Source organism: Miniopterus schreibersii (genome assembly GCF_964146895.1).
Source record: "Miniopterus schreibersii genome assembly, chromosome: 13".
Lineage (NCBI taxonomy): Eukaryota > Metazoa > Chordata > Mammalia > Chiroptera > Miniopteridae > Miniopterus > Miniopterus schreibersii.
The window spans coordinates 35,029,317-35,055,982 of record NC_138113.1 but is presented as its reverse complement, the minus strand read 5'-3'; the positions used below and the strand labels follow the sequence as shown (position 1 = coordinate 35,055,982).

The 26,666-nt window shown below is 34.9% G+C and overlaps 1 protein-coding gene across 6 annotated transcripts in view; it reads right to left on the bottom strand.

Moving 5' to 3' along the window:
- Window positions 1-26,666, bottom strand: part of AFTPH (aftiphilin) — a 61,997-nt gene that overhangs the window by 16,324 nt on the left and 19,007 nt on the right. For 5 of the 6 annotated variants that reach the window (XR_014000172.1, XR_014000173.1, XR_014000174.1 and 2 more), the window contains exons 2-6: window positions 18,961-20,908; window positions 7,114-7,265; window positions 5,115-5,241; window positions 4,644-4,700; window positions 1,834-1,956 (exon numbers count right to left, since the gene is read on the bottom strand). Coding sequence is in view for 3 of the 6 variants with exons in the window: in XM_081156835.1 (XP_081012961.1) it covers window positions 1,834-1,956; window positions 4,644-4,700; window positions 5,115-5,241; window positions 7,114-7,265; window positions 18,961-20,877 (2,376 nt within the window). In the remaining 3 variants the exon portion in view is untranslated. Of the gene's footprint in view, window positions 1-1,833; window positions 1,957-4,021; window positions 4,094-4,643; window positions 4,701-5,114; window positions 5,242-7,113; window positions 7,266-18,960; window positions 20,909-26,666 lie in introns of those variants that run through there. The other variant, XM_081156836.1, reaches the window with a different exon arrangement.

Here is a 26,666-nt window from a genome sequence, read left to right as displayed (position 1 = left end):
ATTAACACATTAATTTCCATGAAAAGTCTTTCATTAAATTAACACATATTTGTATTAGGTTATCCAGACTACTTTTAGTCATGTCTATAATTAAATTATATAATAAAGATACGTACGAGGTATGACTAGAATGAAATACATAACATCAATCAAATCAGTGAGGGGCAAAAATGATGGGTGACAGCCAGCTCTGATAAAATAAACAATAGTTTATGGGGCTGTAATACATGTAAGTGGATAGGAGAAGAGGGGAAGGAGGAAAGCAAAACTAGCAACGAGCGGCCTCCAATAAGAACAGCACCATTTTCAGTAAATGAAGCAGCACCATGCGTGTGAGACTGCTGTGTAGGCAGAAGTGAAACGAGCTGTGAAGTGATTTTGGAGTCTGCGTAGATGAGGCAGGCGAGGGAGAGCAGCTGATACCCAGAGGGCAACGGAAGGAGGATACTAAGGACAGTCTCCCTGCTGAGACATTCTGCCCAAGCCACCTTGCCTGCTGCCCCACACCGAGGCCTCGCACTTTATGCATCAGGCCTCCTTGCCCACAAACTCAGTGCCAGTTATAAACTGGCTTCAAAAGAATGTTTAAGCTGTGCCCAAGTACAAGCCACAGTGGTACACAGTAGGAACATTATGTTTCTTGAAACGCACTTGAAAGGGAAGGACCTTGCTTTATATCATTATTTTCTAAAGTATGTTCTTCAAAACACTAGTGCTGCAGGTGTTAGGACTCTAATCCCCTAGTCCCTGCAGAAAAGGGTCCTGTGGCCAAGTACATTTGAGAAATGAATTAAAATTAAATAGGGTTATTCACTACAGGATTCTTCAGAGTCCTTAATGTGTGTGCTATGAATCTCTAAGGGTGGTTGTAGGGCATGATATGAAGTTTCCCAAACTTACTTAGCTCTAAAACCCTTCTTTAGTGGCATATCTCTGGGGGTTAGTATTTAATGAAGCACACATTTTGGGAAAGGCTGTCCAAATATACACTTTTGTGTTAGATGTAAATGAAAATGATATTTAAGGTTAGGAAATGACAAGTACAGCAAGGATATGTTCTAGAAATGGTAATATTCACTTAAAAATATCAATCTTCTAAAAAACAGTCTTTAACCAAAACTGAATCAGTCTCTGATCTGATGTGGGAAAAGCAAGTAAACCAAAATGGCTCTTTTCCCCAGATAAAAAGTGAGAGGGAGGCTCTGATATTATACATATTAGACTAAAATAAAATTTGTGCTTAAATGTGCTAAGGAGGTAAAGAATAAGAGAGGTAAATCAACAGAATGTTTTGTTAAGTGTCACCTCATTTTCAACTTAACAGTTTTATTCAAATTCCCAAACAACAGTTTTTGATGTAATAAACACACCTAAATTTTATTACTTTATAAAATTTTCTGGCTTCAGGAAAAACACATAATAGCAGATGTGAAGAGTTGGTAAAAATGCACTGTCTACCATTTTGGGGGAAATGCAGCACTTACTAGGTTTGTGTGTTACTAATTATGATCGCACAATGTTCACGCTGCAAGGGCTTCTTAGAGATGTTTGTTTCAAAGTCTTCATTTTGCAGGAAAGAGACTAAGGCGAAGACAGGTTTAAAGACTTACCCACAACCAGCCACTTCTCAGTTTGTGCCTTTCTGTTCTTGGAAATTAAAGGTAATTTGTTCATTGTATTCCAAGGGATGTTACTGAATAAGTAATTAAAATTATGGCCATCATAAAATAAAAATTTTAAAACATTTTAAAAACGTAAAGTTATATATTAAGGAAAGAACAGTGTGTGTGGACATACGTTCATGCATATCTATACATATACAGATATTTTTACCTGGAATTGGTCAGATGTGCATGTGTTCATCTCTGGTGACATGGTGGTTGTCTGACCGATGGAAGCAATTTTTTCTGCAGCAGATAGTGGTTTCAATGGTTCCTTGGTGGGCTCTAACATACCCTGGAAAAGGTATATTAGCCATTAATTTGGGGGGGGATATCAACCCATAAACTTTACAAGAAATTTAATCAGAAAGTAGAACGGAAAAAACAAGTCTTCTGGAAAGTTACTAAAGACAAAAGGAACTATTCTTAAATTTTGTTTAGAGAAAATTTTATAGCACTATAATGGGAAACGTTTCGCAGTAATACCTTGGGGACCCAACTTTTTGAAGTAAGACCTTGTATTTTAAATCAGGTTTGTTTTAAAGTGCCTGGTTATCACAAAAGCAAAAGCACAAGTTGTGATGGTGGGGGTGGGGAGAGTCTTTAAGAGGCGAGCACAACAGTGTATCACATCCCAGCCCTAAGAATCCAACAATTTTATGATGTTTCCGACACTGAAACTGCAGGAGAGGGCACCCTTCATACACATTACACCATGGTGGTGTTTGGAGAAGTGAGAGCTGATTTTAATACACATTATATAATGTAATGGCATCTACATGCTTCAGTGTGATTTTAGTGTTTGATTCTAGCTCAACTAAAAAATGGGAGCCTTAATATAACTTAGTTCTTTGGACTGGCAAATCAGAGAAACAACCAGTTCATAGGGGAAAACATCTTACACATTTCACTAGGTGTGTAAAAATCTAATATGCTTTTTGAGTAAGAAAGACATTCAGAATGGGTATAGAAACAAAGAAGAAGAAAAAAAAATCAGCATTTTGCATCAACACTCTACCGAATACTAAATATAATGTGTTACTGGCCTGAACAAAGCCAAGCTTTTACACATTTTAATGTAATACTTGAGAAGCTCCTGAATATTTATCAACCAGACCAAATAAAAGTCTCCCTTTTATGGGAGTGGGGTGAGGGGAGGGGGGACGCAAAATCAAAACTGCTAAGTCAATAATGTTAGAATCTATAAATTACTAAAAACAAGTTTTCAGAACTCCCTCCCTCCCTCCCTCCCAAAAAAATATAGGGCATAAGCTATCTAAAGCAATTTACAGATTGAATTCATGAATGCATGGTCTAACTCAATACCCCATACATTATACAGGCTTTCTAGAGTGCCCTTATGCAAGGAGACAATGCATTTGGCAAACAATTACTTGTCTTAGCCAACTTTTCTAATGTGAACTATCACTTAAACCAGTGGTTCTCAAAGCAGTCCCCAATCAGTAGTTTCTGGATCGCCTGGGAACTTGTCAGATGTGCAAATTCTCGAGCCCCGCTTCAGACCTACTGAATAAGAAACTCTGAGAGTGGTGCCAGCACTCTGTATTTTTAACATCTTCCAAGCAATTCACGTAAAAATCCAAGAACCAGTAAATTAAATGATCATTTCCAATACTATTCCTCCAGATGAGATCAAAAGATACTGAACATCTCATACATGTAAAGCAACATGGGAAAAATTAAGGTATAATTAAAACTTGAAGCCAGATATGAAAAAGATTAAGTTTCTAAATGTAAGGCACCACTAAAATAAACGAGAAGATGATGCACTCACTAAATCAACTTTGGTATTAAAAGCTTATAAAAATGGTAAATTATTACTTATAAAGATCGTAATTAAGGTAGCAAAATAAAGCATAAATATTCGTCTCAAACTCCTCACAAAACTTCAAGAATTGGCTAATGTGATGAGCCTACACATAAGCATTAAGCTGAATGAAAGCTTCCACAAACCAAATTCATATTTCCTACTTAGGATGTGACAATAACACCAAGTTCTGGAATGCTAATTCCTTGAGAAAAAAAGAAATTATGAATAACCAAAACTTTAAAGAAATGTTCTGGACTGTATTTACCCACAACAGAAAAGAGTGTAGGGATAATCAAGGTGTTTTGAAAATACATGATAACTATTTATTAAAGAGCATAAACTGGTAAGAATGAGCACAGACAAGCTTTTGTCCAATTCCATAAAACAAACAAAACTACAAAAATAAAACAAAGCAAAATGATCTAATTCACTATCAATAATTAAAGCTTATTTATGGAAAAAGTTTTTAGATTGAAGAAAGGTCAAGTTCCACAGCAAATTCACACCAAAAAACACAAACACATCCAACTTTAAAATGTGACTGAATCTTGATAAGGTAGAGAATGAAAATTCCTCAGTTATCCTGGACTACCTGGCATATCTAAAACAAAAAAACAAAAACAAAATTCAACACATTTAAAACATTAATGGTAAAACTAAGGACCAATTATGGGTCCTGGTCGTTTTCAGTTACTATAATTTGGTATTTCCAAGCTTTTATATACATCCATAGTCTCAATATTTCATTATTTAAATCGATCACAACTAGATTAAAACAAATGGTACTTTAGATACTTTAGCTTTTTCTATTTAAAAGCAAATTTATAAAAAACAAAACAAAACAAACAACAACAAAAAACAAGAAAAAAGAGAGAAAGACATCTAGGGGTGCGTTTAACAAAGAGTTATGAGCACTAATGGTACTAAGATAAAAAGTACTTTTCATTCTAAAACAAGTCTGTAACTAATGGAATATAGAAGAATATCCTCAGACCAGGACTTAAAGGCATTTATGAGATCATAAAGGATATGACATTTATTCCCTTAACATTCCCATACTAAACACCCTTAAAATACATGTCACACTATGTAAAATGATTTTACAGAATAAATACAGCAATCATAAATACTCGGAGACTTTTTGTACTTACCAATCCTGCTGCATACATGGGCACTATAACAGGTTGCTTCTTATTGCCCGTGAAGAGCTACACATGTGTTAGAGAGAAAGAACATATATTTAGAGAATGATCTGTCATAAAATGAAATGCTTTCCAAAATACACTTGCAATGCTTTACTACGTACATCATAAGTGATAAATTGAAGAAATTGTCAAATTGCCCATATCTGGCTGTATTTCTGATCTCCTAGTCCAATTCCTTCATTTTATAAGTAAGGAAAAACACTAAACAACTTTTTCTAAAAATAAGAAGTACTGATTGGAGAAAACTCTAGATAGATTTATATTTAAAAGTTGGCATATTCAAAATACATGAACATTTAAATCAACTAATATTTATTTTTCTGAGGAACTGGTTTATGACAGCTTGAATAGAAGTGTAACAATTTAAAAACATCCAAAGGCTGGTTAAAGGATTTTCTGAAGTACTGACAAACTCACAATGTTTCTGGTGTCTATTCCCAAGGAGCACAAAAGCTTCTTGTTGCTATGGGAGCCGCCCCACTGATATTTCAAGCCATGTGCATCGTGGATATCCTGTAGCTCAGTCCACACATCCAGCAGTTCCCTGTAAAGTCACGATGAAGCCATCAACAATGGTTTACTCAATAGCTTTCACCATGAATTCTAATGTGACTGTGACATATTATACATTACAATTAATCTTGAGTCTAACATGAATATACAACTATTATCTGAATGAAATCAACAGCCAACACTTAGTCATTAGAAAAAAGTAACTAAGTTAAATTCATTTGAAACAAAATGCCAGTAATCAAGCAAAAATTTAGCCTGTATGTTATTTGTATTTTATATTAAAGCAAAAATATTTAAAGGGAGAAAGGAAATCAACTCAGCATTCTACCTTCCTACTACAGCCATTTAATATTTGTGTTTTCTCCTTACGTCTTGATCCCCCAAAAAGTTACAATTATAGTACATACATACATACATACATATATATGTATATATATGTATATATATAATTTTGTATTCTTTTTTCAGATTTTAAGCATTTCCTCATTTACAAATGTATCTTTTTCAATGGCTGTGTAATGCTCTATTAAGGGGGATGCACTATCATTTATTTAGTTATAATCCTACAGTTTTAAATAAGATTTACTGTTCAGCTCTTATTGTTAGTAAGGCAAGAGTATCTTCTTGTATTTTATGATGTGTGTGGTTGTTGAGTTGTGTTATTTCCTTAGAATGAATCTTCTGGAAAGATTCCTGGGTCCAAGAGTATGAACTACCTGTACAACTAGCAATAATAATACTAAAAAAATTTCTAAATAGTTTTAAATTGGCAAAACCTAAACCTTTTTGTTCCCCTTCTCAGATATCACCCCAAAACAAAAATCAAGAAGCAAAAATAATCTCCATCTTCAATGAAAATAAATTTAAGATCCTGAGCCACAAATACTAAGGTGACAGAGAGGGATGAAGGAAAGACCTGTGGAGGGAAAGAATGCCTCTAGAGGTGAGAGCAATGAAATGCAAAAGAGTCCGGGAATGAGAATAACGTTGAAATTAAAATTAGAAAATCAATCTAGACCCTCTAACAGCTAATAATAGGAGTTGCAGAAAGAAAACAGAGACAATGGAGGGAAGGTAACTGTCAATACAAGAGAACTGCCTCATACTGAAGAGCAGAAGCCTCCAGATTCTGCTCAGTCCAATGAATGAAAAGACTCATATTTTATTATGAAATTTCAGAATGCTGGCAACAAAAAATCCTAAATTATAAATTTAATGTGAGAGTAAATAAAATGTTGTCTCCTATGTACCTTTTTTCTCAGGAGGCTATTAGAGGATGTGTGCCACCAAAATGGGATCTAAGAAAAAGAAATGCCCAAGACAACATGTTTTAAAGAGGCCTGGAATAGGAAGATGGAGGAACCCATGCGAAAAATGGAATGGCCAGCCTGATAAGTTTGATCACAAGTAAAACTATTTAACAGGCAGGCTGTTGGCTGGTAGGAAAAGACTTAGAAATGGAAAAATAGAGTCAATTATTAAGTCCAGGGAAAATTTGTACTATAATGGAAATAGTGGCTAAAGCAAGGAACATTATTAACATGATTATAATAATGAAAATACCAAATAAAAATTTAACCGAAAACTGTAAGTACATTGGGATGATAAAGAGAGGAAAATAGTCGATGTAAGATCTACATTCTCATCTATCTCATTACTAAGTCAAAAGATAGAATGTAAGATTGACTGATTAGAATACTGATTTAGAAATACCAGAAAAAAGCTAAAAAATGGAGAAGCAGAGAGGTTTTAAAAAAATCATGTATTTTTGCACAGTATGATTTTTGAAACTTAAACACCATAATGTTTTAGAGCCTTAATGTTTTAAGATAACCTTATAAATTAGAACAGTCAAAACTAACACATATAAATGCTATCTAACAACTGTCTACTACTTACTTACCCACTTTCAGCTAAGGCCTCTCTTGTTTTTATTGGCAAGGTGATTGTTTCTAGCAAGTGCTTCAGGGAAGTAACTTCCTCTTCAGTATCAGGGACAAATATGGAAGGAAAACATGCTTCGAATATTCGCTCCAGGCGGTTTAGTAAAGCTGTCTGTACCAAAACACCCCCCCAAAAATGTATTTTAATTTCTCCCGTTTTAATAATGTCATAATTTTTATCATTACACACGCACACACACACCTCCCTCTGTCCTTTACTATAAGACAGGCAGGGAAACTACCAGTCAGGTACAGGAAACACCAAGTGAAAGCAGCACAACTTCTCTTAGAACAGCCATTTTAAAATGATTACTTTAATCATGGTGATACAGTGGTGAAAAATAAATGTAGTTACACACCAAGTACCATACCTGGTACTTTAGAAACATTATGTTATTTAATCCATTAGAAAATTCTACAAAAAAGAAATTATTACCCAATTGTAAAGTGAGAAGGCAGTCTCAAAGTTTGTATGATTTGTCCAAAGCAAAAACAAACACAAATACAAGACAGCATTCATATTTACACCACACTGGGATGTTTCTTATTACCACTCACATACTCTAGATTTAGGAACAATAAGATTGGATGCTTGTAAAAGTATGCTATTATGGTTAACAAACTTTTTTCTTGGCCATAAACTTGAATTCTGAAAGCCTTTCAGAAACATATCTGCTGCTAACATAACAAACAAACAAAAATGTTTGTTATGTTAGGAAAGAATGTCAATTTTTACTTAGAAGTTCAACAGCTCATTTATTATTCAGATGATCTGTGTTATCTTCTACAAATTCCATTTCTCTACTTTTCTATAATATGTAGATATGTATTTTTGAAAAAAGCAATGCCTTTCCTCCAAGCAAAACCCATGTATTCCCAAGCATTTTCACCAAGAATGTTGGCATTTGGAGTATTTTCCTTAATTAACACTTATTCCCACTCTCCTATTTCAGATACATGTAAAATCAAATAGGAATACAAATTGTTAATAAGTGAAAACTTGTTGGAAGATTAAGTGTATTTCTGAAATGACACCCAGTATACAAGAAAATACCACATCATGGTGGTACTTCCTGCCAAGTAAGGCAAACAAGTTAACACTTGATTTCTGTAGTTTAGTATAGTCAGCAAACAGGAAAACCAAAAGGAAAAAAATTCACAAACATATTTTCCAAACTAAAATCTCTCTTTTGAAAGAGGTATCAGAGCAAAAAACTTAACACTGCATAATTAGTCTCAGGGTACTCTTCTGCTATCTCTGCAAGTTACTCTAAAATCTTTATTATATTCATGTCTGTGATATGAGAAAAGTTCTCAGTATCAATTATGAAACCTCCAGTAAAGAGTAGACTCAAGATCCCAAGGCTTGTGAAACCTGAGTGTGTCAAGGGGACCAGCACTTAAGGCTTCAGCAGTGGGAATGGACAGACATTACTTTTAAAGGGATCAGATAACCATCTAATTGGAAACATGAGCAGTGTTGGCGTCTCCTGGGCAGGGAAGGTAAACAAAAACTCATGTAAGACCAAATTTTATTTCTCTGTAAATTAGAACAGAATCTTTCTTGTATCTTCTTTGCTATCCTTTTAATGAGATAGAAAAAAACATTTATCAAAGGAAGAGAGAAATGACCCCAAAACACATTCAATCATTTGGGCAATATTACACATAACAACTCTTAGGTACACCAGTGAGCAAATTCTTAAATCAGCGGAATGTACTAGAGGAAATAGAACATTATGTCTTTAGGATTAGATATTACATTAAATTGCTTCAAATCTACTTTTGAATGAAGCAGGCAATTTTTTCTATATAGGGTCAGATAGCAAATATTTTTGGCTTTTCAGGCCATCCATAAACAAATAAGTGTGGGTGTGTTCCAATGAAACTTTATGTACTAAAGCAGGTGGCAGGACACATTTGTCAAGTCTTAGGCCACAGTTTGCCCAAATGAGGTAGAGCAATAAACAAGTAACAAAGATTCAAGTAACTGGAGTCCACTAACTGAACAGCACTGCCCAACATAAAATGGAATTCCTCAACAACTCATCAAGAAAGTAGCAACCAGAATTAATGATTTTGATTAAAATTAAATTTCCTGCCTGGCGTGGCTCAGCGGTTTAGCGTTGGCCTCAGATTCAGGAGATTGCGGTTCGATTCCTGGTCAGAGCACATGCCTGGGTTGCGGGCTCGATTCCCAGTCGGGGGAGTGCAGGAGGCAGCCGATCAATGACTCTCTCATCATTGATGTTTCTATCTCTCTCTCCCTCTCCCTTCCTCTCTCTGAAATCAATAAAGATATATTTAAAAAAAAATTAAATTTCCTCTAATGTATTACCTTAAAAAGTGTATCGATTTCCAACTACCCACAAGACCAGTTTGATGGTAAAAAGGCATCCTAAAAGGAGTTTTTTACTACTGTACTATCTTGCTCCTGGTAATAATCCCAAATTTCACTTACTACTAGTTAATTCCTCTTAGTAAATGGCTGATGTAATTATAATACTTTAATAGAGGACCGTGGACTCAAGGGGCCAAGACTCAGTTTCTGGATTTATAAACTTGGAGATATCAGGGCCTAGATGGACAAATGAGAGGATTAAATACTTGGCACCCAGTGTGTGCTCAAGTGGTAGCTTCTGCCACTACTCTGTTACTATAGATCATACATACACACACAGTGGCCTGCCAGGGAATAAAAATGTCAAAACCAGGTTCAAATCTCATTAAGGATGTTTCTCTATCACTATTTAGCATTCTAAATCATTATGAAAAAACTTGTCTCAATCTATCAGTCTCTACCACATTATAACAGGAAATCAAATAATCCAAATATTTTGCATCCTCCCCAAGATCTTCCTATTTAGTTGGAAAGAAGTACCTAACTTAAAAAGATCTATCTTAAGAGCTGCTTATATAAATAAAAACTGTTAGTGCTACTCCCTGTGGATATTAAACTTTGGAAATTGGTGAACATTTTGGTTGACTTGTTGGCATTTATGACTTAAATCTCGATCACATTATGAAATACAAGTGTGTAATCCACACATTAGATGTGTTTAAGAGTGCTTTACTTCCCAAGAAGCACAATAAAGGTCAAAGTTCAAAAGTGTGATGGAACATAGTCCAAGTTACTTGGTAAGTACAAAAAGTACAAGAATATAACTAGCATAATGCTGAGAAGACGAGTTAAACAACCTACCACAAATACAGTTTCTCTTGTGACTGAGTGGACAGGTTTTAAGACACAGATTTTCCAAAATAAATTATGATCAGATCCAAAATTTAAAAAAAAATCATTGCTATTTTTAACATAAAATTTGAGCATGAGATAAAAGGGATCCAAAACTGTTATTTAGGGGTGGGCAAAAGTAGGAACCTGTTTACAGTTGGAATATAATAATTAATAAATAATAATATAAGAATAAACTGTTTTGCATACTCATAACTATGAACCTACTTTGCCCATCCCTGTATTGGTAAAGGTTTGGGATTCTTTTTTTTGTTTTAAAAATATTAAACAATTTTAAGTGTTTTAAGTTTTTCCTCAACACTATCATCCAGGGATAATTTAATATATGTAACAACCTTAAACCAAATCAGTAATGCAATTAATATTGCATCAAACTGAGTCAATAAAGTAAAATATTATTTCAACTTGAACTTATTCTACTGTACATGAATAAAAATAAACCTTATTTATATTATCCTGATTATATGAAATCTTGTTTCTATATAGAGTATATCTTGCCATAACAGGAAGTCTACTCCTGGTTTTTATTAAATTAGGGTGCTGCTCAATTTTTAGACTCCTTGTAGCTGATTAACTCAGAAAAAGATGTGAAATGAACAGTTATGTTTATTAACGTGTTACAGTACATGTGGACTCCTATTAGATGTAAAATTCCAAAAGACTGTATTTTATTATTTGGAATTAGTGGTAGAGTCAAAACTGGTTTAGCTCTAGTTTCCCTAGGCAGATAAAGCAGCACAGGTAAAGCAGACAGTATCAGTATAACCCAGTCCAAAGACGTTGTCTGGAACACAGCCGAAAACTGCAAAAGCCTGTTATGGTGCAGTATATCTTTTATTTAATGCTTACATAGTGCTTACCACATGCTAGGCACTATTCTAAATACTTTACAAATATTAGCTCATTTAAGTATCAAAAGAACTATATGAGGGAGGTAACAATAATACTATTACCCCCATTTTCTAGATGAGAAAAATGAAGCACTAAGAGGTTAACTTGCCTATGGACACATGACTTTACACAAGGAGGCTGAATTCTAACCTAGAAAGTACTTCAGAGGCTGTGCTCTGAGCCGTGCTCTGAGCCACTATACTACGTTGTCATCAAAGCAGTTCTGAATTCGATTTCTAAAAATTATAGGAGCTTTGAGGGCAAGGACTATGCCTTATCTTGAATCTCTAGTACTTAGGTTCCTACATATAGCTGGTACAGGAATATTAACTATATCAATGTACAATAGATTTTTTAAAAAAGCACTTCACTTTTATTTAAGACTGCAGGGGGCATATTTGTTCTACTTACAAAAGGATATGTTATTGTAAGCTATCTAAATCATTTCTGTACACGGATTGGATATATTTATATAATTATAATGTATAAATAATAATAGCTGAATGAAGCCTTTATGTAATGTACTATGCTTGATGCTCTACATATATTGCTTGATAAAGCCTTTAAAACAGGGGTGGGAAACCTTTGTTCTGCCACGGGCCACTTGGGTACTTATAACATCATTTGGGGGCCATACAAAATTATCAACTTAAAAATTAGCTATGAAAAAAGCTCCTAGATTTATTGAATTTCAAGTCCCACCTGCAGTTGCCCTGGCTGGGCTAGACCAAATGATTTTGGCCCGAGGGCTGGATGTTCCCCACCTCTGCTTTAAAGAAACCCTGAAAAATAAGTACTGTTTCCATGTTACAGCTGAAGAAAAGTTAAGGGAGCTTAAGAGAGCTAACCAGTCTCATGCTGGTATGGTGCAAAAGCAAGGATTTGATCCAAAGCCAGACTCTAAAGCCTACTTTCTTTTCATTAAATCATGCTTTTACCCACTTTTTGTTGGTCTTTCAAACATTTCTAGCCAGGTGATTAATACACTTAAAAAATAAAATTATTTCATTTAACACAACAATTCACAGTTTTCAACAAAGCAAATTGAAAATATTTACTAGTCAGCGCTGTGCTCTACGTTAATGTGAGGGTAACAAAAGTACACAAGCTTAGTAGCATAAATTTTAGCTGAGGTTATAATAGTAACTTAATAAAATAATATTCACATCAATTACTTAAATTTTAAATGCTTTTGACACCAAAGTCAAAGAGGAAAAAGAGTCATTAGTTTCTCCCTTAAATTTGGAACTAGGAAACTGGTTGGTTGAATACCAGTTTATATAACTCAGTCATGTCCTTCAATTCATATACGTCTCAAATTCTCAGCCTAGCAAACAGCAGCACGTCTAGCCATTAAACATTTTAAGAGCTGGGGGCCCAATAAATGTAGGGTTGAGAGTCAAATGCTCTTCAAGGCAGGCGCCAGATTCCCTTTTGATTTTCTCTATTCATATCCAGGGCTAGGAAGCCAAAGGAGGAGGTCTGCTACTCACACAGAAGAGCACTTATGTTCGTAAGAGTTCCTACCTGTCAAACTATTCTCAGAATGGAAACTAGCCCAAAGCAGCAGCTTTGCTCTCAAAATAGTTTGATGGGCGAGTAATATAGCCAGAAGTGGGGGTACTCCCACACAAATTCTCATTTGTCTCTCTATTACTTTCTACTATTTACCAAAAAATCCAGTTGAAAACACTATTTCTTGCACCTCTGAAGACCATTTTCCAAGTTCACTTCTGAGATTATTCAGTAGCACTTATTATGTCCAAGGCACTGTGCTAAGAACCTTTAGATGCACAATTTTATTCCATCTTCATAATAAAGAGTTTTGAAGTAAGTACTTTTATTATTCTTTAAATCTGAGGGTTTCAGGGAAGTGGATAATGCAAGTTAGTGCTGAAACATGAATCTGAATCTAGCAGTGGGACTCCAGAGCCTTGCTTTCAGTATTATACTATGCCCAGGACCAACTTACGCAGTAGGCACAGAGCCTAGGGCCCACAATAATTTTAGGGGTTCATGAAACTGTTTTAATATCTAATATTAACATATTCATCTTTATGCTATTATAAAATAAAAATTTTAATATCTTTTATGGGGAAGGGGCTCACAAAAGTCCTATGTGGCCTTGGTTATACTACTTACTCTTCAACAGTACACTGGCTTTTATAGCACTTCTCATTTCAAACATATTTGTTTTCCCATCAGGGTCCTTTATTACCTTAAATGTTTTATATTTTTATTTTTTTCAAACCAGATAGGATTTCTGGGAAATCAAAAACGATTAATTACCCGATTGTTTAATTCATCAATGGGGGACAAAGGATCATGCATGAATTCATTTATACTCATTCCCAGTTCCATCATATCTTCTGTTTGAAGTTGGAGGAAGAAAGCCCTAGGGTATATAAGCAGCTATTTTCATTTTACCCACTTGTGCAAATAAGTCATATTATCTAATGCAGAGCTTCCAAACTGGTATGCCTCAGTCATAAACAGGTTACAAGTTTTCTAAAAAGCTACATATAGACATGTAGGTGTCAACTTGACTGGGCCAAGAGATGCCCAGACAATCCATCAAATATTATTCTGGGTATGTCTGTGAAAGTGTTTCTAGATGAGATTAACACTTGAATTGGTAGACTGAGTAAAGCAGATTGTCTTTCCTAATATGAGTGGGCCTCATCCAATCACTGAAGACAGCTTGAAGATTGTAGAGCTTGGGACTTCTCAGCCTTCAAAATAGCATGAGCCAATTCCCACCCCTCCTCTTCCTATCCATCCATCCTCCTGCTCTGTTTCTTTGGAGAATGCTACCTAACAGACCTCTATTTTATAAACAACTACACTGTAGTATGAGTAGATGAAGTGTACTGAAAGTCTCATTCAGTTTTTCAAAGTGGTGTGTAAGACCAACACACCTAGGTCCTAGACTCTGGTTCTTATGCCACTCGAATACATATCTCCATTAAAGTATCTCATATTTAAGGTAATTCCTAAAATCCCTTAAACATATTTCTAGTTGTTCTTTCTTTCTTAGGAACAAAAGTTGATTCTTGTTAATAGTTTTAATATTGATAGCATTAGGTCTTTCTCTTAAGTGGAAGTTTAGAAGAAACATAAAATCCACTGGGTAATGTAATCCTCCATTTAAAAAGATACCTTATGCCTCAACACCATTAAATATTAAGTAAGATATCAATTTCAGCCTACAATTGTATACTTGTCAATTCCCAATTTCAAACTATATAAGAGAGATTAGTTGTAATATTCACTATGCTCTAAAAAGATGCTTTGTAGCTTCTGCATAATTTCTGGATAAATATAATAAAGTATTTCTATCTATTTTGGAACCAAAGCCCAGAATTTCAAATTTTCTGAGGGGAAAAATAACAAAAGGAATTGCTATCCAAATACTTCATATAAGCAAAGAGTTGTAAGGCCAAAATCTTAATTTCTTGAGATATAATCAACATATAACATTATATTAGTTTCAAGTATACACATAATGATTTGATAAATGTGTATACTGCAAACTGGTCACCATAGTAAGTCTACTTAACATCCATCACCACACAGTTACAAATTTTTCTTGTTATGAGAATTTTTAAGATCTACTCTCTTAGCAACTTTCAAATATAAAATACAGTATTATTAACTATAATCACCATGCTGTATTTTACATCCCCAGGACTTATTTCTTTTATAACTAAAAGTTTGTATCTTTTGACCATTTAAATTTTTTTAAGTTTTTTTTTTCCTGTTATCCTCATCTGAGGACATTTTTTCCACTGAGTTTTAGAGAGTAGAAGGGAATGAAGAGAGAGAGAGGAATCGAACCTGCCACCTTTCGGTGAGTGGGCTGATGCTCTAGCCACTGAGCACACTGGCTAGGGTGAATATTTAATTTCTTTATTTTGTTGCTTACTTCTGATTTCAGTCATAAGTTCAAGTGTCCCCCCCCACAAAAGGAAAACTTGCACAAATCTTAGGCAGATGAGTAAACAAACAAAGGTGAAAATATAGGATTAGTTATACTCAGTTTGAGAATGCTGACTTTCTGGTTAACAAACCAATAACTTAATCTCAAAATAACATAAGCCAAAGTACTAGTGATTCTCTTCTTTTTCCTTTTCGTGATACTCTTAATATTTAAAGCTCTCAAAACAAATCTTCATCTACAATATTTTCCCAGCAGCATTAGCAATTAGTTGGCTAGTAAGGAAGAATGACTCATAGCTGCCTTTTCTAGAGCCAATTAATATTTTTAAAAAATTACTCACTAATTACCTAAATTCTAAAATAACATCAGGGTAATACTTTTCAAATTTTACAAAAGCTCAAAGTTAAATGCAGTGCTTATGACATTATCTCCTTTACTATACATCTAAGAAAAAAGCATCCTGGCTATCAATCAAGGTTGCTTTTGGGAACATTAACAGGTAAACAAACAAACAAAAATGTTAAAACAATATACATAATGGTCTTTTGGGAAAAAGGACTGCTTTGAAAATAAGGAGGATTTTGTTGTTGTTGTTGTTATTTTGTTTTAAGACTTAGCCCCAAAAGTGAAGAACAGTTTTGACCTCTTTCCAATTTATACAATCAAGATACCATTACTTGCTTTTCTTTAAAATTTATAAGAATGTTAACAAGAGAATGAAATATACTGAACTCTGCATTCTCAAAAAAAAAAAAAAAAAATTCACTGTAGAGGAAGAATATCTCTCAATACATGGTCATGTATGGCTTTTACATCAAGGCTTAACCCCACTTTGAGCCTTGCTGGACCCACATCTGAGAAATAGTTTGTTTTAAAACGTTTTATAAATTTGAAAGATTTCTTCTTGGTTGATTTTTCCCTAAGTAACAAATTACTGAAATAAAGCTGCAATAACTGATTGTCTCTTGACCCAAGGAAGATATATTTTATTAACATGTTAAGATATCCTTTCAGTGGGCTGAAAAAAGGAAAGTACTACAAAATAGGGACTGGAACAATGTCACATACCAAATATGGTGAAAAGTAGAAGAAATCTGAAATGACAACTACACTATTTGATTTCACAAAACAAAGAATCATTCCCCATGTTTATTTAACTGAATTAACTGAGGTCTGATTCTAAGACTCACAACATTCTGTTAAAGCAGAATTTGCACAAAACCACTTGATAGCACTGTGTTCAGAACAGAGTTATTGCATCCAGGTAAGACTGAACAGGAATGAATCACTTAAAATTACAAAACCTAATGTTGCCCTGGCTGGTGTGGCCCAATGGTTAGAGCGTCGGCCCTCACACCAAAGGGTCTCAGCTTTGATTCCCAGTCAAGGGCACGTACCTGGTTGCAGATTTGATTCCTGGCCCTGGAGGCAACCAATTAATGTGTCTCTTTCACATTGATGTTTCTCTCTTTCCCTTTCTCTCTCTCCCTTTTATTTTCTAAAAGCAATGGAAAAAATATCCTTGGGTGAGGATTATTAATAACAACAACGATGACGACAACAAAACACACACAAACAAAAAAACCTGCCTGCTGTCCCCAACACTGGAGCAACTACGAGCAACATTTTAAGAAAAATATTAATAAATCTAACCCTCCCCTAGAGGAATAATGGACTTTTCCAGCAGATCCTAGGAAAGAAAGAAACTGCAGGCCACAAGCCTCCTTCACAACATCAGGATAAGAAAGAAAGTCACTTGCAACTACTCACTCACTCAGGAGGGCTTATCCATTCCCTATCTCAACTTTCTTCCAAAGTTCAAGCAGCTTCTCTATTTCAACACTCACCTCCAAGTCCTGTTCATTTTGCGTAACCCTTTCAGCAAAAATAAAAACCTAAGGATTGAGCCAAATGAATCTCAGAAAGTCTTAATGCATCTTGCCACATTTATAAAGTTTGTGTTATTATTAAAAAATAGAATCATATTAAAAATTTGGATTTTTCAGATTTTTTCACTCATTTAAAATTTATTGTCGTTTTATCTTCACAAAAGTCGTTTGAAATAGATATTACAGATAACCGAGTTCAGAGGTAACTTGTCCTAAATCATAAAGCTTGTAAGAGGCTGAGTCAAGATTCAAACTCAGATCTATAAGATTCCATAAGGACCATATACTTTATTACCTCCTATACTCAGTTATCAAATTGTACATAAATAACTTCTATCAACTTGTATGATGCAAAAAAATTCCTTTTTAAAGTGGTCTTACTTTTAAAAATTCATTATGTGATGATGCTAAAAGTTCTAAGGCTATAAATTAAAGATCACCCAATACCAGTGTCACCCTACACTCCAGTAAGATGAAACTAACTAGGAAAAGGGTTAGGTCAAAACCAATAGTCTCTGCTTTGCATTGTATAAGTAATTCACTCCTTGTTTTCACTGTAAGCTTCTGCCTCAATAACAAATTCCTCATCAGAAATAATACATATTAGCCAAACCATATAATAACTGAATTAGCAAATCAAGCTTTTAAGACACTCAAAGTCAAATGAAAAGTGATTAACTGTGTACACCAACTGGTAATACTGTAATTTCAACAACACCTTAAAGTATTAAAGGTGTTAAAGCAATGATGTATAACCATTTCAATTACCATTCAGGCTTGGGAAGTACTTCCAATTAAAAATGGTTTGCTTAGCAAAAGATAACTGGAGTAGAGTTTACAGATTCTGATTTTATTCTCAGTGTCTTTAAAATAAGCCCGAGGGCCAAGTGTTACATATATCAATTATCAGTATAAAGCAGTTATTTTCAAGAGTTCTCTTCCACACCCCTGGGATTGAAGAAAGGTAAAATTTAGCACATGGTTCCACCTCAGCCTGGGGAACAACGTGCGTATCAAGCTGCCCCTCTAGGGGCTGCTCCAGGTCACAATCAATCTTAATGACTCTTCTCTGAGAGGGGCTAGGCCAGAAGAGGGTAAAGGCCGGGGGAGAAGCTCCCCGCGACGGACCCATTCAACAAGAGTAACCGTGAGTACACATGTGCAAGGAAGCGTAAGCAAATAAATACAGTCCCAGTAAGTCAATCACGGCTATCTTTTACTAGGTCTAAACCCTACTCTCTCTCACACCCTTACCCCAGGTCTTTTGGTAGCTGGTAAGTTATGAGGTCCAAACCTGCTTTATTTCACATTCTTTTCCATCCTTCACGTCCCTACCGCCTTCGGCACAGGTTGAGATTTCCAATTCTGCTTGTTCTCTCCTGCTATCAAAATTGTATTTCCATTTCCTAGGTCTTTGATAGACGCAATGAAAAGACATTGTTTTCTGAACCTTAAAAAAAGTCTTCTAAATCTCAGTTTAACCTTCTTTTAAAATCACTATAAAAGTAAAAACTGAAGGATTCACTGGAATAATTAGCTAATTAATGAATTACATAAGTGATATTTACATTCATTAAAAAAACCAAGTTGATGAGTTTCTTTAAATATTAAAAACTCATTGAGATAAAAATTTTACCAAGCATTATTGTAGGATGACTGTCTATTTCAAGTTTACCAAAGGCTTGTGAAAAATGTAACTGATCTAAAAATCAGGCAAGCAGTATGTATCAGAGATACTCCTTAACAGGTACCCAATTTTAAAATATTTTTTGAAAAGCTAAACTAGAAGCCTCCACACCCTATGTCATATAAAATAGAGAAATTTAGTAAATACCTGAACGGAAGTGGCTATTTCCTGTAAATGGCCACCAGCAACTGCTCCTTTGGAAGTTGCTAAAGGGACACTGTGTGTTTTGAGGGCTTCTGGGGTATCAGTCTTTTCATCTGTCCTATGTGACTGCCAGGCTTCCTTTCGATGATGAGACTCAGCAGCCTGCTGGTCTCCAAAAGCAGCCCAAGAGCAACTATCTTTTGGTTCATCCTCAAAAGCATTCCAATCAACAACCTGGCTAGGACCAGCTGAACTGAAGTCCGCAAAATCATCAGAGTCCTGAAAAGCACTGCAGTCATCTTGAATATTTGGCACAGAATCAAAATCTCCAAACTCTCCTTCTTGCCCAATTTTTAGTTTTGAAGGAGGTTCAGTTCCTGTGGATTTTCTTTCCAACTTACATTCCTCTGAAAAACTGTCAGAATTCTGTTTTTGGTCTGACTTGGTAAATATAATTTCCTCTTGGCAAGAAACAGCATTCGTATCCCCAAATTCTCCAAACTCATCACCTGGTTGACTAACATGTGGAAAGTGCTCTGAGGACTCTTCAAAAGTGACATCGCTCATTGAATCTTGAGTACTAGTAACAATAGGTGGAGTTGTGCCACTGGCTGTGCCAAAGTCACCAAAATCATCCTCACTGGTATCGTTGTAAGTCACAAAGTCGTTACTCCTATCACCATTTTTTACACTTACAGAATCACCCAAAACATTTTCTTCTGTAGGATCAATGCTGGGGCTTTGGGAATCAGTAAACTTTCTACTTTCTTCTTTGGAAGAACTAACTTCATCATCAGCATCAAAACTTTTCACAGAATCCATGCATAGGTCAGTCCATTTGGAAGTAAATAAATCAAGCTTTTCCTCAGTGTTACACTGTTCTCTCCTACTGGCTTCTGAGTTATCAGCTGAGTCTTCCAAACTCCAAGCCTTTGATTGCATACTTGAATTTAAAAATTCATCCTGTTGCAATGTTGGAAGGCCTTGTTTTTTAGTACTGAGACTCTTCATGCTTGTTTCTGAAAGGTAAACCTGATCCTCTCCTTTAATGTGTCCTTTATCATCAAAGCTTCTACCCAAAGACACTTCTTTTATAGAATTCAGTTCATTAACTCTATTAATTTTATTGTTTTCTTGAATGGTTAGTGCTTCTCTGTCACTTAAAACTCCACATCCTATTTCTTCTAGTTGTATCCTTTCCTTTTCGGGAAATGTGGCAAAATCTGCAAATTCCTCAGCAGGACTATGTGCACAGTCTAAATTACACTCAGTAGCATGAGTGCCAAGAGGCTTTCTTCCTTTTGAATCTGCTACAGTGTCCAGATCATCTGTTCCCTGAGGATTTACAGTTTCCAATACTGCAAACCCATTTGTCAGAATCTCCAGACAAGGAGGCTTTTCACCATTGCAGCTTTCTAAATGCTTGTTCTGGTGAACAACATTTGTATCAGTTCTAAAGTCTCCTGGAGAAAAACTTTCAGGTGTCCCAACATTCTGTCTCTGCTCCATTATTTTATTTAAATCTGCTGGACTTTCTATGCCATCGATGGAAGTATCTAACGTTTCAGATGGAATTACTTCTTTGCTGGTGGTGGAGAGCAAAACATTAGACTGTCCTTTCACAGGAGAAGGAAGTTCAGCAGTGATGTCCTTATCGTTACCATTTTTAATGGGCTGAAAGCTTGTAAGGCTATCTACATTTTCTGAGAACTCATGAATTGGCATAAAATGGTTTGATGGTACAAACTCTTCCTTGGGACGAGTACAGTCCGGTGTTTCAAAATCAACAAACCCTACACTAGATGGGCTGACTTCGGAAAACCCACCGAACTCCCCAAATTCCTCGTCCTCCTCCTCCTCGGCGCCTGTGTCCAGGGGTGGCGGGGATGAGGAGTACATTCGGATAACGTCTGGCTCCATTGCTCACTGCTTTCAGATAATTAATTTATACCTGAAAAAAAAGGACATTTTTTGAGGATAGATTGCACATAACAAGATCTTTCAAAATTCTCTAAGCTACTTCAAAACAATGCAAATTTACAGTGCGAAATGTATCTTTTAAACTATTTTCCTCTTAGGTGAGGTTACTTTTCACAGCTATAATAATATGCCAAAAAAATTTCTCTCTTCTAGTGTGTTTCCAAAGGCACTGGTAGCACATTACTAAATTTGGAGACTCCAACAAACTTCAAATAAACACAAAAGTATATCTACAAACCTCTCTTTTGGGGTGCTTGCTTGTTCTAAGCCCTCTTTCCAGTCTACTCAGGGCTTGCCTTATGAATTTGTATGATTTCTTCATAAATAAACCACATGAAAATTTTATCTCTAATAATTGCTATAAGTATTTTCCTCACTTTGCTTTTCAATGTTTATTTCTGACCCAAGCTGATTCTGGTTTTTTGTTTTTGTTTTGTTTTAATAGACTTTCTTTTAGAGAAGTTTTAGGTTCATAGCAAGAGAGCAGAAGGTGCAGGTTTCCCAATACTCCCCGGCCCCTCACGCACAGCCTCCTCCATTACGCACATCTTCCACCAGAGTGGTATATTTGTTACAACTGATGAACCTACATCAACACGTGATTATTACCCAAAGTCCAGAATTTATATTAGGGTTCACTCTTGGTGTTGTGCCTTCCTTGGGTTTGGACAAATGTAATTTCACTGCCCTAAAAGTCCTCTGCGTTCTACCTATCCCTCCCTTCCTCTCCCCTGTCTCTGGAAACACTGATCTTTTCACTGTCTCTAGAGTTTTGCCTTTTCCAGAATGTCATGTAGTTGAAATCATACAGGGGGTCCCCCAAAAATTTATACACATTTTAACAGCTGATAGCTCAATTTTGAAAATGAAATGCCTTTTAATAAACATTGCCTTCATAATTATTCAAAGTGTGTGTGTATATTTTTTGGGAAACCCAGTATGTAGCGTGTACATACTGTATGGTTGGCTTCTTTCACTTAGTAGTACGCATCTAAGGTCCCTCCATGTTTTTTCATGGCTTGATAGACCATTCCTTTTTAGCAGTGAATAATATTCCATTGTCTGCATGTACCAGTTTAATTTTTTATAACTTTCAATTGTGAAATCATCTAGCACGCACAAGAAGTTGAAAAATATATAGTGTATATATATTCCACTCAGTTTCCCCTCCAACAATAGTACATGATTAAACCAGGAAACTGACATCAGTACAACACTATTAACTGCTCTGGACATTGTTTAGAGTTCACATTTTTTTCTTTGTAGGGTGTGTGTGGTGTGTGCATTGTGTGTGTGTGTGTAGTTCTAGGATACTTATCACACGTATAGATTAGACTGGAATAACCATCACTACAATTGGGATAAGAACTGATGCAAAAAGTTTCACAATATTCATCAATATAAAGAAACTCCCTCGTGCTTACCCTTAATAGTCACATCCTTCCCTAAACCCTAACTCTTGGCAACCATTGAGCCATTCCCCATCATTATAATTTTTCTACTTCAAGAGTGTTATATAAATGGAATCATATAACATGTAACCCTTTGAAGTTGGCTTTTGCCACTCAGCTTAATGACCTGGAGATCCATCCATGTTGTTGCATGTATCAATAGTTTCTTTTTATTGCTAAGTAGTATTCTATTATATAGATATACCCCAATTTTGTTTTTCCATTCACTCCATGTAGGGCATTTTGGTTGTTTCCTGTATTTTACAATTATAAAGCTGCTATGAACATTTATGTACAGATTGTTATGACAATATTAGTTTTCATTTCTCTAACTTAAGTACCCAGGAATATGAATGCTGGGATACAGTGTATATGTTTAACTTTATAAGAAAACCGCCAAACTGTTTTCCCAAATTAATTTTTAAGGAGTCAAACCAATTGATTTTCTTGTTAGGAATTTTCTTCATTATTTTGCTATATTGAGGCTTAAGAGTTAATAGTATTTTTATTTTCTTCTACTTTTGGAGTGTATTTTTAGCATTTAATTTTTAATCTATCTAGAACTTATTTTAGTGTATGACCTAAAGCAAAGGTTTAAGTAAACTTTTTTTCTACATAGCGAAGCAATTATCATAATCCCATTTACTGAATAATCCTTCCCATATCCTTTAGTTTATCATGTGTTCTTTTTTAATACATTTAATTCTTAAATGGAATCTATGTCTAGGCTATTCTGTTGCCCTGTACTAAACAGTCAAAAGTGCCACAAAGACAGACTAACATTAGAAGCAATGGGAGGATTAATAATGAAAGTTCTAGAAAAAAATTAGCCCATAAACAATTAACCTATGAATTGATACTTCCTGCAATTCAGTTGCTAGTTAGGTACATGAGGAAAACGGTACTACAAAATTCAACCAGTTTTGCAGCTAAAAAAAAAAAATCAAAAAAAAAAATCACTTTCTTCCAACTCTCAGAATAAAATTTCATGTGATTTTCCAGTTTTAGGGAGAAGGTACCTTAGAAACCATTTTAGAGATGAGGAAAATGGGGCCAACTGATGATCAACTGTCCCAAAGGCCATACAGCTGGTTAATAGAGAATAACTTCAGAATTTTGAAAAGGATCTTTGAGATCAATGACTGGTCAGTCACTGAGAGTTACTTGAAAAAAATAAGCAAGTCATAAGAAAAGTAAAAGGCCCCATTGTAATATATCTACTTTAAATTGTCTTCCTTATAAAATTAGCATCATAAAAAAGAATATAATCTTTTAGTTATTTTAGCTTTAGTTCTGAGATACCTTCTTTTGTGCTGCTGATTTAAAGAGAAAAGGGAAAAAACAGTAAAACACACATATATAAACCCTATTTTCTTCCCTTGTTTAGAGTCCTGAAAACTCCTTCCAATGTTTAGTGTATGGTGTAATTTGACCTCTAAAAGTTTCCCTGTAATTATTAAGTTCCTATTATTTAAAAACACTGTCTGGTTGTTAATGAGAGTGTAGAGAAATGGACACTTGCACACACACATTGCTGGCAGGTTTGCAAACTGTTACAAAGCTTCCAGAAGGCAATCTGCCTATGCTATATAAACCCATTAAAAAAAAAAAAGGTAACACAAAATGCTCCAAAGAAATTATTTAAACAAATTATGTATATTCTTACAGTAGCATACTATGTAGTCATTAATATCATGATTTTTTTTTTTAAATTTAAAACATTCATAATGATGGGAACATGTCAAAAGGACACAAAAGCCAGCTTGAAGGGGCTCCAACTGGTTAAATCGGATAACTTGAGCATCAAAATAAAAATAATTTAAAAAAATTGATTATAATCCACTGAATAAAACAATAAACTATCAATTCTCACAGATATAAACATGTAAGTGAATAAATTGAAAGTCAGATGAGGAACAGGATATGCATAGCTTCAAAATACCTCCCTACAACATACTTAATGACAAAGGGAAAAAGTGTAACTTTATAGTGGTGAAGCTTGACACTTAATCAAGTAATCAAAGTGACCATCATTAGTAATGGGAATATTGAAACCATGCATCACCTGACAAATGCAACAATATGAACAGAGGATCACTTTTGGAATATTCCTGCCACAAACATATAACCTAAATTGAGTTATGAGGAAACTTCAAACTCAAATTGAGAGACAGTCTATAAAACAATCTTCAAAAGCATCAATGTCATGAAAGTTAAAGAAAAATTGAAGAACGGTTCCAGACTGAAGACGACTAAAGAGACATAACAAGTAAATGCAGCATTTCACTCTCAACTAACTCCCTTTTAATAAAGGTCATTATTGGGATGATTATGAAACTTGAAAAGAGTCCAAGGATTAGACAGCAGCAATGTATTGATGCTAATTTCTTGATTTTGATGGTAGTATTGTGGTTATTTAATGATTAAATTTAATGTGGTTAAGATAATGTCCTTGGTAGTAGGAAATATACATTAGAATATTTGGGGGAGAAAGGGCATTGGGTTGGGAAGTCTCAAAGTGGTTCGGAAAAAAAAACTTATTTGTACTAACTTGCAACTTTTTATACACTTGTGATCATTTCAAAATGAAAAAAATGAAAAATATTCAAGGAGATTTATGTTTGTATTTAAATATGCACATTTTACAATAAACATGTGTTAGCTTAACAGTATCTTATTTTTTAAAAATTGTGGCAAAATATACTTAACACAAAATTTACCATATTAACCATTTTTAAGTGTACAGTTTAATGGCATTACTTACACTTACACTGTTGTGCATTCTTTATCATCATCCATCTCTAGAACTTTAATCTTTCAAAATATCAAAGTATCTTCTGTACCCTTAAACAGTAACTCCTCATGACCCTTCTCCACTCCACCCCCACCCCCGGCTCCTGCAACCGCCATTCTACTTTGTCTCTGGGAATCTGACTACCCTAGGTACTTCATAAAAGCGGAATCATATAGTATCTGTCCTTTTGTGATGGGCTTTATTTATTTAATATTTTTATGATTTTTTTAGTGAGAAAGGGAGGAGAGAAAGAGAGAAACACTGATGTGAGAGAGAAACATCGATTCTCCCGCAACCCAGGCATGTGCTCTGACCAGGAATCGAACCGGAGACCTTTTGGTGCATGGGATGACACTCTACCAACTAAACCACACCAGCCAGGGTTATCATTTGTTGATGGATAGTTGCGTTGCTTCCACCTTTGGCTGTTGTGAATAATGCTGCTATGAACACAGGTGTACAATATATTTTTTTAACTTATTTTGAAATAATAATAGATTAACAGAAAGTTGCAAAAACAATAGTCTTGTGCACCCTTCACCCAGCTCCCCCTAATGGTGATATCTTAGATAGCTCTAGTAAGATAGCAAAACTGGAAATTGACCTTGTTGATACATTACTATTAACTAGACTACAGACCTTACTCAGTTTTATCATTTAAAACAAAACAAAATCTTGTAATCCTGTGTGTTTGTGTGTAGTTCTGGTCAATTTGTCCCATATACAGATGTGTTAAACTACCACCATTATCAGGATACAGAACTATCCCTGCCCCCCACCCCATCCCCTGTCCCAGGGCAACCACTAATTTGTTCTCCATCTCCACAGTTTTGTCATTTCAGGAGTGTTGTCTAAACAGAATCACACAGCATGTAACCTTTTGAAGTTAACTTTGTTCACTCAGTATAATTAATGCCCTTAAAGTCCATCCTGGTTGTTGCATGCATCAATAGGTCAATCATTTTTATTGTTGAACAGTATTCCATGGTACAGATATACCAATTTGTTCAACCATTCACCAACTGAAAGACATATGGGTTATTTCCAGTATTTTATTATTATAAATAGTATGTATACTACATTAATAATATATATACTAATAGTATGTTTAACTAGTATATATGATAAAGATGCTAAAAGCATTTATGTAAGGTTTTTGTGTGAATATAAGTTCTCATTTTTCTGGGACAAATGCCCAAGAGTGTGATTACTGGGTCCTATGGTAGGTACTACATGTTTAGTTTTGTAAAAAAACCAAAAAAACTGCCAAAGTATTTTCCAGAGTCCTGTACCATTTTACATTCCCATACTACTTTATTTTTTAAGAAACATCTGTGATGTTTGTTTTTAGTAAAACCTGCTCGTGGTTAACCTATTGCTTTTTCTAAAATGTTTTGTTGTTTGTAAAATGAAATATTTTATTGGTTTAAGGCCTATTTCAAACTCAGATATCAAGGTAAATACACAGATCTGTATCAGGGACT